Source organism: Carettochelys insculpta, chromosome 17 (assembly GCF_033958435.1).
Source record: "Carettochelys insculpta isolate YL-2023 chromosome 17, ASM3395843v1, whole genome shotgun sequence".
NCBI lineage: Eukaryota > Metazoa > Chordata > Testudines > Carettochelyidae > Carettochelys > Carettochelys insculpta.
In genome coordinates, this window is record NC_134153.1 from 9583916 (window position 1) to 9597960 (window position 14045).

Below are 14045 nucleotides of genomic sequence, written 5' to 3' on the forward strand. Positions count from 1 at the left end.
GCAGGGAGGTGGTATTTTCTCTATATATGGTAGGGGTGATACCATTGCTGGAATCCCGTGTCCAGTTCTGGCATCTTTGCTTCAAAAGGGTGTCAGAAATGGGAAAGTGTTCATGAAAGAGCTGCTAGAATGTTCTGATGTCTGGAAAACTTACTTTATCACAAGAGAGTTAAGAAGCTTGATCTATTTATTTATCCAAGTCAATCTAGCAGACAAACACCTCACATGATCCACTGGCTGGAAGCTGAAGCCAACCCATTTCAGACTAAGAAATAAGATGTATGTTTTTAAGTGAGGGTAAAGAACCACTGGACCAATTAACTTAGGGATGCAGCAGATTCATCTTAAAGTCTTTAAATCCAGGGCTGGCTATATTTCTGAATGTGCTCCTATGGTTCAAAAAGAAGTTATGGGCTTGATGCAGAAATTACTGGTGAGTTTCTCTGGCTTGTATCATGCAGGGTGGTCAGACTAGATAATCGTGCTGGTTCTTCTCACTGTAAAATATGTGAAACTGTGAAACTTCTGAATCTACAATACACCGGAACAGGATTTCCCTCTCGTGATTTCTGGCCCAACTTCAGTGTTTGTTCTCAAATCACCCTGGCCCCCTTCACGTCTCGTCCTCTTTGCGGTTTTGAGAGGGGGAGTTATTTGGCTAGATTAAGGTATAAGTGATGCAGAAGAGACAGGAGCTCAAATTTAATGAATTTTTAATGGAGAGTTAATTCTGTTCTAGGTAACTCCCACCGGCACGTGAAGAGAAATGCTTGTTTAAACATCATCTGAGCCATCCAGCTCTTGTCTTATCTTAATGCTCTGGTCTCTTTCTCATAAACAGCGTCCAAGAGGGACTGTATTGAGAAGTTTGGCCCGAACACCGTGGAACGTATTACCAAGGACGATGATGCCATCTGCACTACTGAATACTCCAGAATTGTGCCTTTAGAAAACGGAGAGGTGAGCCATTGCACAAGGCCTCTATTTCCCTCAAGATCTGTGGTTCTCAGGGTGGGGAGGAGCAGGGTGGCTGAGGTAAATGGAAGGGACTCGGAGGAGCTCCACGTACTCTCCCTTAACTGGAACTGCTCCACCTGTGTAGGGTGGGGAAAGAGCCTCTTGTAGGGCTGAGCAGATGGTCCCCGCTCTTTCCTCAAGCAGATGAGAACTGGATGGGACTTGGTTGCCAAGTGTCTCTGTACTACACTACCAGGCACTTCTTCCTCCTATGGGATAAACAAGCATTTGGCCTACCGAATCCAGAGAACCAGCTATTACAAGCAGAGATGGACTTTGCTGTATTGCCTGGGTCACAGGACTGGCTTCAGACATCAGAAGATAATAGATTTTCTGTAGTTCTGGGGACAACAGCATTACTCATAGCCTGTTTACTCCTTCAGAGCACATGTAAATCTTGATAGATATGTAGGAGATGTGGCCAGGGAAATCTGGTGCACCCTCTTGTCAAATTCTTCTGCTGTCATGGGGATCAGTTCCAGCTGTTCAGATGCTACCATAGTCTGTGTGTCCACCCCCAGACTGTGCTGGAATTAGGAGGGGTCATAGAAAAGTGCAAAGAGTTCAGTAAACCGCAGACATTCCTGTTTATAAAACACAGTGTTCTGTCCTGTTGGAGGTCTTTGAGCTTGGCAGCAAGGGCTAGATTTCAGGAGAAGGCAAAGCAGAAAGGATGAGCTGACGAAACGCAGCCCTTTGGTGTGCAAATTTGAGATCTGTGGTCACAACACACATGGGAAAATCTTGTTAGTCCCCTTGTGAGAATTTGGCCCAGAAGGCACCTGTATGTCTTGGAGGCAGTGTTGCTTGTGCCATGTGGAAGGCTCTGCCAGTGCTATGTTTCTCCAACTTCACATCTGCTCTTCTGTGGTTTGTCTTTCTCTTGCCCAAGAGCAGATGCTGAAGATAAAATGAAGTGAATACAGACAGTTATTTGTTTAGGTTGGACAGAAGGAAAAATTGCCTTACCGTCAGGTTGGTTAAGTACTGGAATAAATTGCCCTGGGTGGCTGTAGAATCTCCATCATTAGAAATACTTAAGAACAGGTTGGATAAATATCTAACACTGTGAGAGCAGGGGACTGGACTTGATGACCTCTTGAAGTCCCTTCCAGTTCTAGTATTCTGTGGTGCTGCCCATCCCTGGCATAGTACACACCTTCCTTGTAAGATCAATAGTATTAGACAAGTCCCTCGTGTACTTCAGAGTCTCTGGCATCTCTCCTTTTTGGGGTCAAGACTCTGCTTGGAGTAGGGTTTTTTGGCAGGGGACATCTGGAGGATAAGAATAGAACTGGCTGTGAAGGTGGTGTGATTCTTATGGTTTTCTGACTGCTGGTAAATGCCCTTCAGAAATGGCTCCCTGTTTTCAAGTGGTATCTATAGACCTCTGTTGAATTTCAGCCATTTTTGGAAACAAAGCTTGTAGAAGGCTGATTCAATCTACTGAGCTTGGAAAGGGTTTGTGGTTGGTAGAGGGAGATGTTAATTTTCTGTCCGCCTGACAGATTGTTCTGTGTTTCTCATTCTGCACCCACAGATTGTTGTCTCACTGGTAAATGGGCGCCCCGGAGCCATGAACTTCTCATATTCACCTCTCTTACGGAACTTCACCAAAGCCACTAACATCAGACTGCGCTTCCTGCAGACCAACACACTGCTTGGGCACCTGATGGGCAAAGCCCTGAGGGACCCAACAGTGACGAGGAGGGTGAGAGTCTTCCAGCTGCTAATGAAAGAAGAGTAGGTTTGGTACCAGGTACCCTGGAGAAGAATCCATTTGTGATACAGAACTTGTGACCCTGATAACCTCAGTGCTTTGAGTCAAGGTTCTTACCCAAGGGCTTCTGGGTAGGATGCAGCCCAACAGGGAAGCCATTTTACCAATGTTGTCCAAAAGGCTGATCTTTACAGGTTCTCCTTTTACATTCTCTCTCCGTCCGTTTGAAGTACTTTGTGCAGAGAGACGTCTCAGTGGGTTGCCTCCATTTGTTTGTGAGTGCCTTGTAGGAGAGCCTCCTAGGCCCAGTAGTTAGCGCTTTTCTCTGCAATTTCCCTCTCAAGGCTCGTTCTCTACCCAAGCTGTCCTCCTTGGGCAGCTGTATCGGATGGTGGTGCTGAGTGCCTCCAGTCCATACTGGTGCACAGCGATGGCTAGAGCAGGCAATTTGGCCAGAGGAGAAACTGTTCTCAGAGACTCACTGCCAACGAAACCAAATCCAGAACACCTGTTAGAGCTGCACCTGGTTTCTTGGCTGTGCTGGGCATCCGAGCCTGTTGCTAATTAGCTCTGCGATCGCTAACAGGTGCTAACCACAGCCCAGGGAAATTTTGGCCGGGAGTCTGAGAACATTCAGTGTAGATTGTCAGCATGAGTGAAAAGCACCAATGTGACTTCTGCACAATGATCTTAAGGCCAACTCTTTCCATGCTCTCCCAGTATTACTACAGCATCAAAGACATCAGCATTGGAGGGCGCTGCGTCTGCCATGGCCATGCGGACGTCTGTGATGCCAAGGACCCCACTGACCCCTATAGGTAAGACTTTCAACATTTCATAGCTCCGCTGTCGGTGTTGAGACATTTAAAACGGTGGTTGGGAGGGATGGGTTCCGTGGTTAAGGAACTGGGCTGGGAGCCAGGAAGTGTATTCTAATACACTTAAACCTGTTCACTCCTGTTGTCCCTAGTACAAGAACACTTGGGGTATGGAGGAGGAAGCTGCTTTGCGTTCTGCCACTTCCATTTTTCCCCACTTTGGAGAGCGGCAGCTTGCAGAGCCATTTCCCCCGCCGCTCCCATAGCAGTGTGGGGGCAGTGCCTGAGAGCAGCGGGGAGTGCAAAGCCACCTGTGTCCCCAGGAGCAGGGCAGCAAGTAAGCACCTTATCCCCATTGCCTCATGCCCAGACCCTGCAGCTCCCTCCCTGGCCCAGCAAAATCATCAGGCAAACCCCATTTCCCAGGTTTGCTGGATAAAGATGTTCAAGTACCACTTCTGTCACAGATGCCCTGAGATATCCTTACACCACAGATTAATTGCCATGCGACATGTCAGTAGCTTTCTCATTCTTGTCTGTGGGTTAGCTGACTCAGACAGCTGAATTATTCAAAAGAGAGATTATCTTGTGGGCCCACGTCCTTTTGCTAGGCCCCATTGTTGGGTTTCCTTCTGTAGACACCCATGAAGGCTTTTTTGCACCCACCACAGGGGAAATTTCTGCTACTGAGAGACAAAACGGTGTGTTGGATGTCTCCGTGGCATTCCTTAGTGCAGTGGCTCCCAAACATTTGTATTTGTGACCCTTTTCCCACAGCAAGCCTCTGAGTGTGACCCCTCGTTCATTATAAATTAAATGGGTGCTGGATGGGGACGGGCACTCACCTCCCATGCCCCCCATATGGTTAAGCAGGGTTTGGGTGTGCAAGCTAATAGCCCATGGCCCCCTCCCCTCCAAGTAATAACCTCACAACCCTCAGTTGGAGAAGCCTTGCCACAGAGCTGTGGATTTCTGTTCTATAAGTCGAGCTTTGCACAAAGTGTTTTTGTGGGCCGTATGGAGGAGGTTAGGGAGAAGTGTTCTGTAAATGTGCTCAGCCTTGTATTCTAGGTCTTTAATTCAGGGAAAAAAATGAAGCATATATTTATCTTAATGCAGGGGCTCAAGGGCTTTCCTGAATTGACTCTTAGAGCTGGCAAAGGGGTCCTCTCTTGTCCAGATTGTTTGACACGCTGATGTGAGAAGAGGCTGTCTTCAGAGAAAGCACTTGATACAATAAAAGCCCCTTTATCCAGCACTTAGTCACCTGACAAACTGGCATTCCTCTTCTGCACAGAAAGCCAGGTTTATAAAGCGGTTGGTACAGGGCCGGCAGGGTACTGGGATGTGGGAGGGGCTAAGGGGCACTCTCTGGGAAGAGGCTTGGGGAAAGGGTTGGAGTGTCAGAGGGGCTCAGGCTGCTGGATGGGAGGTGCTCTCCTCACATGGCTCCTGCAAATGGCTCCCCATCCCTGCTGTTGCAGGCACAGGTGGCTCTGACTCTGCAACTCCCAGCCTCTTGCCTGGAACTGCAGCCAATGGGAGCTGCAGGGTTGGAGTCTGCAGACATGCCTGCAGCAAGGATGAGGAGCTGCCTGCAGGGGCTGTAGGAGGTGAGTGCCCGCCCTCATCCAGAACCCCTCCTGTACCTCAACCCCCTTCTGGACCTAGGCCCCTCTCAGAGCCTTGCCCCGCACCCTTCTGTCCCAGACTTCAAACCTTTCCCTCTTATTTAACCAGCATTTTTAATTTACTGGCACCTCTAGTTCCTCCTGCATGCCAGAGAAAAGGGCTTTCACTGTAGTTATCTCTATAATCTGTGGAAAGTTAGCTTGAACTAACAGTTTTGTCGTCTGTCCTCTGACTTGTCTTTAAAGAGTATGATGGGAAAACATTCTGTGGTGGTGGTATTAAAATGTTGCCAACCCATCTGTTTTGTGGTTTATTTTATTTTATTTTAGTATTCATCCCCAAAATGATTGAGAATTCTATTTCTCTTTTCTGTGTCTCCTTTGCACAGCTGTCTGCTGTCTAATTGTGCATAACAGCTTATTTTGTGACAGAAGGAGGCAAAAGTATGCAATGAAAAACTTTTAAAAATCCAAATCCACCCCTTCCGCACAGTCCTTCTGTTGGCAGGTGACTTACATATAGAAATAACACAACTAAATAAATCTCTGACACCTGATGTTTAGACATAAGCATCAGAGATTCACTTATTTGGGTTGCAACAGACATAACATCATTTAGGTCCAAAATGTAGGCGGAAGGCAAAGCTCTCCAGTTTTGTGGGGAACACGTACAGGACCAAAGAACATACAATAGGCTGTCAGGTCTTAAACAAAACATTCCATTGTCAAAATGAGGGCTGGGGGGAGGATGAAGGCAAAAAAATAGAAAGCAAGACCTTGACGTACAAGTCAAGTCATGAATGTGTGTGGGCTAGCCGGGGAGGGATTAGAGACTAGTGCTTTAAATTAAAGGAAAACCTTCACCGAATTGAGATGAAGAAACATACCCTGTATGAATGGGCAATTTCAGCAGGCTAAATCCAGTTCCTAGCAGACTGGAGTTCTTTATCCAAACCAGTGCCACTATAGTGGGCACCCCAGTTTTGCAGCCTTAGCGGAGTAGCTGAGGGCTGAATGAGCTTTGGGATTGAACTCTCCCTCACTTCTGTCGTTGGTTTCTCCCCACTCAGCTCACAGCTCTTTGCTGGGGTGGTGTACGTAGCTGAGCAGACACACTGCTGAGGCCTTTGCTATGCCTTGGAACTTCCGTGGCCCCCACTGCTCTGAGAGCCAAGCGCTAATCACCCTTTCGTACGTTTATCCTTACAACACGCTGGTGAGGTGGGGGTTTTGCCGATGAGAAACTGAGGGAGAGGGAAGACCCAGTTTCTTTCCCAAGCTCTCACACAGGAAACTTGTGGCCAAACAGAAAATTGACCCCCAGAATATGTCTCCAGAGTTCCAGACCGGGACCATAGCCAAGCGTCTTCCATGAGTGTGAAATTCGCTGGGCATCTGAAATGCTCTTCTCCATATCTGCCTCATAAAATCAGTGGGCCTGCTTATGGGAGAAAGGAGCTCAGGGGCCGGCCCCACTCATAGGGAGTACAGGCAGCAGGGACAACTGCTGCTGCAGGGGCAAGCTGGGAGTGGGGCATGGCTCTGTGCTCCAGAAGGGGCGGGGCCAAGGGCAGAGGGGGCAGGGCTGCCAGGACTACAGTGCTGCCCCCAGCTTCTCCCCTCACACAGTGGTGCAGAGCGGCACCCAGCGCTCCAGCCGCCACCACTGCCAAAGTAGCAGCAGCGGCAATGGCTCTGGACCCCTTTGAAATGCCAGGCCCGGGGCAGCTGCCCCCTTTGCTCCCCCAGCCCCCATTGAGGGGCCTGAGCCCAGGCTATGCTGATTTTTTTTTTTTTTTATATATCAAATTGATATGAAGGAGTAAATGGCCAGTCTTTACAAACGAGCAGGAACCCCAGACGGTTACATTTCTAGCCCCCAGGATCCTTCTCATCTGTGTTTCCACATAATTGCTGACAACCATGAAAGCGTTAAGTCTTAGCCATCTGTGTGCAGCTTGTGTTGCTTTTGAGAATGGGCTGGGTAGAGTCAGCCGGAGCTGAAAAGCCTGAGTTTCTTTCTCATCTGGATCCTGCAGTGGGCTTGGATCTTGTGAGGTAAAATTCCAGCAGGCTCCAGCCGATGTAAAAATCCATGAAGAATTAAAACAGAGGAGGTTTTGAAAAGCACATTGGGGTTCTCATCTGTTTCCTAATAACAGGTTCAGTAAATATGTGAACTGGTTAATTTCTCAATTTTGTTTTTTTTTTTGTTTGAAAACTAAGTGTTGCTGGATGTGTTTCTTGTCTGCAGAAGAAAGCAGATGCACCACAGTGATTACTTAGCAAAGAGCATCCTTGGTGTGTGTGTGTGTGTGTGTGTGAGAGAGAGAGAGAGGGAGAGTGTGTATTTATAGCTGGGGTTGCTCCCCAGGGGAGAATTAAATGAGGGGAAGGCAGGCCTGTTTGATCCTGGATAAACATCGGCTCTATTCATTATTATATTCTGACTCCCAGAATTGCCTCTTTGGTTTCTTTTGGTTGCATTTGTTGTCTTTGCTCCTTGTCCCAAATGGCTGGGTAATGTTGCAGCGTGCTGTTTTAACAGCTGCTGCATATCACCTCAGAGTTGGCTGCTCTTACCTTGTGGGGAAAGTGTATCTGAGTTGTGTTCTTTGCAAAGTCAGTGAGTAACATCTGCAAGGTCCTCTGGGGTATGTCTGGACAGACAGACGTGTAAACGGAAGGACATAAAATGGAACTCCTGAAAACCGATAAATCAGACAATATAAAGGCAGCACTGGGAGTGTAGTGGAAGAGGCTCCCACTGTATTTCAGCAGTAATTACATCAGAGTTTAACTTCCCGGGAGCAAGGCATGGAAGTCAGAATTGCATCCGCCTGGTCTGGGGCCGAGCTCCCTGGGCATTGACTTGGGTGGGAAGAAATTGGATTAATTTTGAGTTTTCAGTGGGGAAATACTGTTGGAAACACTCCCTGTTTTTCAAAGGCTTTGACAGCAACAGTTTGTAGCCTCCCAGAAGAGTTAAGTAGGCCCGTCCCTGCCTGTTCTACTGACCTGATGTCTCTGTGGCATGAAGACATGGAGCCGGTACACAGAGATACATAGCTCGATATTGCATAAAGGGAGGGTAGTGAGGCTGTCAGCAAATGCAACTATTGGCTTTGAGCCAGGTGGGGTTATCGTGGAATCTACAGTGGCTGTCAGGAGCTCCTCATTCCCTCATAAATCTGTGTGTAAGCCCCCCTGACTGGGAAGGGTGGTGCATTTGACAGCTCATGTCCTACATCTTCAGAGGCCAGGGCATTGACAGCAGCAAGACAAGAAGATACAAATGTAGGATAGCCTGGAATTTTATTTTGTTCTGGCTGAGTTAAAATCCTGATGGTATCTCACTACTCACTCTGACAGGTGGGAGGTTGCTCTCTGGATTGCTTGTATCCCAGTTAGTTGGAATATCCAAAAGTCTTGTGAACTCTACTCTCTAATGCAGTCCAGTGAGGACCTCTCTGGCACCTATTCAACTTGTAAACCTCCCGCATGAAATCAGACATCTTTGCACTTGGTTAGGAGAACTGTTCCCACTCCTGTAGATTCCTGACCACCATCTTGTCTGAGAGGGGCCGGGTGTGGTATCAAGACATCTTCGATTGCAAACTGTTTGGGACAAGGACTGTCCATTCTGAATATGTACAGCACCTAGCACAATGGTGTCTGGTCTGCGACTGTGGGCTCAAAGCTCCACCACAATACAAACAGTGACTGAAATAAAAACCTGAAAGGGACTCAACAGGTTGTCTAGTTACTCATCCCCCTGTGCGGAGACAGAATTAAATCTATCTGGACTCAGTATACTACCTGGTAATAAGTGTCATTTTCCTCCAGATCAGAAGGCAATAGAAAGTTATGTTGTTAGGATGCAGCATTTGTTGACTTTTTCCAGCTGTTGGGCAGAAGGGCAGTTTGTGATTGCAGTACAGTCAGTTTTCAAGATGGCTTGGAGCGAAGATTCGTTTACTTTGGTCAGCCTGCAGGAATCCTGCTTAGACTCAGTTTGCCAGGTGGGACAGTGCACAAACCGCTGCACGATGGCAAATGTTTGTCCTGGAAAGCCTCAGCAGAATAACGGGTGCCTCTGGGGAGCTGTGCTTGAAGATGCTGCACATGGGAAGCCTGAATCTGTGCCTGCCTGCGGTGGGTTACACAAAATGGTGGTGCCCGCACACGGTCTGGCTGCTGCAGAAATCACTGTTAGAGCTCAGTGGGAATTTCAGATCAGGCACTAAGTCTTTTAACTTGACAGTTAGCAAATATTTAAACCTCTCCTAAGGCAGCTGTCCTCTCTGTGCCATAGGGCTATGGCTGCAGTCTCATGGGCTCTTTGGTTTTCTTCCCAGTCACCTCTTGCTCCCCTCAGATGTGAACATAGGCCCATCTTGGCTGCTAGTGCCCCCATTTCCCAGTGGACATGTATCAGGGCTTGTCTCGGCTGTACCTGCCAAGGAGCTTGTCTCCACTGCACACACCCATGCTCGTGTGGCCTGGACCAATGAACTCCCAAGAAATTGAAGAGTGAAGTTGGGTGAGTTAATTTGGACAGGCTCCCATGCGTGATGAAGCATGTCTCCCATGCTAATTGCCTGTCTGTAAATGGGAATAGATGGCATTGTTTATCTAGCTTACATGAGTTTTCATACAAGTCCCAGGATGCCGGGACAGCAGCTTCCTCCTCACAAACTGATACTGTACAAATGTCGGGGTGGGCAGTGTGTTTTCCACAGGGGTTGGATTTAGTGAGCATGGGGTGAGGGTGGCGGGGGGATGATACAATTTCCTTTGTTCCCAAGGGTTCTGATCCTATCCATGTCGAAGCCAATGGCAAAACTCCCAACTGGACCCAGCTGAAGCCCAGAGGCTCTCACCAAATGGAGCCACACTGCATTTTAGAGTGAAGCTCCTGGAGTGCATGTTCATGTGGATTCCAATTAGGATGTGGAGTCCTTTGTGTCCAGGCAGAACTGGCACAGACATTCGTGGTTAGAGTAGGAGAGAGAGCAATTTCTCTCAGTGCTGTGGCTTGCACGATGACCAGCTGGGTGTTCCATCAAAGCCATGGTCTTATTCCAGGACATCTGTGTCGGTGGCTTCAGAATTCCATACTCCTGCCCCACGTTCCTTGGTCACTGCACCAGAAGACCTGGCTGTGCATGATCCCCACAGAGCCGAGAGCTAGGAGTAAGAGCCAGTCCCAGCTAGAACCTCATCATCATCCTCACCAGATGGGGCAGTAGCTGGAACCTCCAAGGTTCTCACGTTTGAGGGTACCAGCAATTCCTGAAGAGGGTGGCCCATAATATGGGCTCCGGGTTGAGGAGGTCAGAGTCATTGGACCCGTGGTTGATATCCTGACCCCTTTGGGATCCTCCTGAATTGCTCTGCCACTTAAGACTGTACAGGATACCACCAAGATGCTGTGGCAGACCCATTCCCGATAGATGTTCCCAACAAATGGGGAATTATTTTGTCTCTTCTAGTAGGTCTGAACACTTTTTTTTTTTTTAAATTCATGCCCAGCACCTGATTGCTTAGTGACGGTGACAAACAGGGGTGTCAAGGACACCAAGACCCATCACCTAAAACCTAAGATTTGAAGAAAATGAACCTCTTCACTAGGAAAGTTTATTCTACTGGGGGCACCAGCTTTGGATTTCAAACCACCTGGCAATCCTTACAGTTAGAGCTTCAGTTCCTGTGGGGCTACATCAGAATTGACAGAGCTTCTGCCAGAAGACTCCAGGACAGAGTTTTCTGCCTTGGTTGAGGAGGGCAAGGCTGTGCTAAAGGCTTTGCTCCAGTCAGCCCAGGACGTTGCCGATTTAGCTGCTCACACCCTCGTTTCAGCTGTGGCCATGAGGAGGAGCTCCTAGCTGTAGGCATCAGGGCTGCTGTATGAAGTCCAACAGACCTCTCATTTTGAGGACTCAAACCCTTTTCTCTGAGAAAATGAGTTCATGGCTTCATAGCCTAAGGGCCACTCTCAAGTCCCTAGTTTCCATATTCTGTCTATGCAGCACAGGCTTTTTAAGCCAAGGCCCTGCCTCAGTTCTTCTAGCCACAGAGCAGGCAGGACTGTACTAGGAGGCATAATAGAAACAACAGAAGGAGGCAGCCTTCTCACTCCTCAGCCCAGGACTCTCGTCAAAAGCAAGCCTTTTGAGGGTTCCAACACCAGACCCAACTCTCTCATCCTTTTTGTGCCCATTTCTACCTGTCCTGGGCCCAAATTACCTTAGACTGTTGAGTGTTCTGCACAGTAGATCTGGTTTATTCTCTCCATCTCTGCTTCCTCCCTCCTATCCATTTTCCTTGTCCCTCTGCAAGTCAGGTTCAACAAAAGAGCTAGGCTCAGAATATAGCAGACTTTAAGTGCAAGGTGATACGCAATATACCCACTCACCCACAGGTGACTGGTAACTGTAGGGAAAGGAGATGCAGGAGTGGGCACAAGGAGGCACTCCATTTAGTGATTAAAATTTTGGCAGGGGCGCAGATGGATGGTGTGCCTCCTAGGGGCTACCATGAGTCACCTCTGAACACAAGGTTCATCTTTTCCTGGTGTGTATTTGAATAGCTCCTACCCTAGTGGGGAGATTGTGGCCCCTGAGTGCTACCTAAATACGTATAATAAATCATGGTGGTGGTGTTGTTTTCGAAGTCAGAGAGGGTGGCCAGAAGGCTTGGCGTCCGGGGGTTGGTTTGTTGTGGAAAAGCATCCAAAGGTGGGGTATTTATCTGTCCTCCATCTTGAGTCTGCAATAGCTCATAAGAGCAGGGCTTCCCGGTGAGACGTTCAGCACTTACTTCTACAAGGCAGGCTGCAGAAACATCTGGAACATGTGGAATTTCAGCCCCTTTCCCCTTCTGATCACGTGGCAGGTGAGAGAGAAGTAGGATGGTAGGTGACAGGGTGGTGGGGCGCCTCCAATGCTCAAGGAGTTAACCTCAGCTCTGCTCTTGGCTGCCCTTGACCATGAGCTCATCGGTCTCTGGACATTTGGGAGAAGGCAGCTTTTGAGAAGATCAGGCTTCAACACCCAGGGTCTTAGGACAACTAAATCCAAGCTGTGGACTCTTCTTATGTAACCTTTTGTTGCTTGATTGGTATAGACCTGATCCCTTAAGGAAAAAGATCTTTCTGACTCGTGTTGTTGTTGTTTTTTTCCTGCCAAGTCACTTCATCATCCTAATACAACCAGGCTCTTATATAGTACTTTTTATCAGTCGATCATCATACTTTACAAATGAGATTTGTATCATTATCCCCATTATACAGATGAGGAGATGGAGATGGGCTGAGAACCACCCAAGGCCTGCCAGCCACAGGGCTGGGAATAGAATTCTGGTCTCCTAGACTCAGTGGTCAATCTAGTAGGCATCACTGCCTCACTTCATTTGTGGAGAGCTGAAGAAGTTTGTTTCTGTTTAAGTTTTGGTCAAAATTTCAGGTCATTTCTTACTTTATATGAACTGGTTCACTTGCCACAAAGGAACCACCCAACCTGGACTTTGTGATGTTTGTGCATATTACTTACGCAAGGCAACAGCACTGCTCTGGCTGAACAGCAGAATAATATGGCTGTACGTTGGCATCTGCTTTTTGTATCACTGTTTCATTTGTTTCCAGTGTATTTAGAAATTGTGTTTGTTGTCAACGACCCAGCTTTGACTGGCAGGGCGGTGAGGGAGAGAGGTGGAAGGAGCAGACATGCTGTGAGGAGGTTTGAGTAATTGTGCAGATAAAAGCTAAAACACACAATATTACCGCCAGTCTAAAACAACAGAAGGCGTTTTTGTTGGATGGGTGTAACGTTCTGTTAAGTAGAAGTTTCTGTGATGATGTCACTGCCAAGTGAGTTACCGCTGGGGGGGGCGGAGGGACAAGATTGCTCACTTGACTAGTGAGAATTCCTGCCTGGCGCCTCCTAGGCTGCCTGTCGAGTCAGTGCAGACCTACTTACACTAGCTATTAAAACCAGGAAGTGCATGGCAGGTTAGCCTCTAAGGCTGGAAGATGCTTCTTTTGAGGTGCTCACACCTCCCCTCCCACTGTCATCTCCACCTTAATTCCCCATAAACCAGTGCTCACTCTATGCTGGTACCTCTTCATAGCAATGCGTGTCTCTCTCCTACCTGGTACTTGGTGCTTTATTTTTTGTCAGCAGTGCCCTTTATTCTCTGAGGGACAGGTTTCTGCTCTCCTTGCATCAAGTCCCATTCCAGTCCCCTTCCATCAAGTCTCCGCTGTCCCAGTCCCATGTCAGTGCTCTCTGTTAATTCTTCAACTCACCTTTCCAGCACTACATCCCTGGCATATGTGTAACCGCTCCCTGCTATAGTATTTCACTCCAGTCAATTGTAGAGGTGGGTGGAATGAGGGATGTTTTGTAACAAATATCAAGTTTTTATTTACATTTTTGAAAATTTTCTGGATTAAAAAAAAAATTTAGGTTTTGTTTGTTTTTGTTTTTCTTCTATTCTTCACCCTCCAGCTCTGCTCCAGGGAAGAGTGCATGGGGAAGAGTGGAAATTGGGAAAAGAAAATGAGAAACTTAAAAATAGGATGGTATTATTTTGTATCTGTCCAGAAATTAGCAAATTTAAAATGCACAAGAACTTTTGGTTTTGAAAAAAGGCCATTATTTTCTTTGGAAAATCTGTCCTAAATGAAAAGTGTTGATCCTCTGTGTTGTATCTCTCTAAATTACAAGTTCTTTTTGGCAGATACTTAGTCTTGTGTGTTTGCAGAGAGCTCTGGGCAGAAAATGACCGATTCTCCCAAACCTAAACATGTATTGAGAAGCATTTGTCACTTGATCTGTGAAAGCTGCCCAAAGAGCT

The 14045-nt window shown here is 47.5% G+C and overlaps 1 protein-coding gene across 3 annotated transcripts in view; it reads left to right on the forward strand.

Annotated features, from left to right (window-relative positions):
- Positions 1–14045, forward strand: part of LAMA5 (laminin subunit alpha 5) — a 178643-nt gene that overhangs the window by 82922 nt on the left and 81676 nt on the right. For all 3 annotated transcript variants that reach the window (XM_075012169.1, XM_075012170.1, XM_075012171.1), the window contains 3 exons: positions 842–960; positions 2558–2728; positions 3458–3555. In XM_075012169.1, coding sequence (XP_074868270.1) covers positions 842–960; positions 2558–2728; positions 3458–3555 — 388 coding nt within the window. The remainder of the gene's footprint in view (positions 1–841; positions 961–2557; positions 2729–3457; positions 3556–14045) is intronic.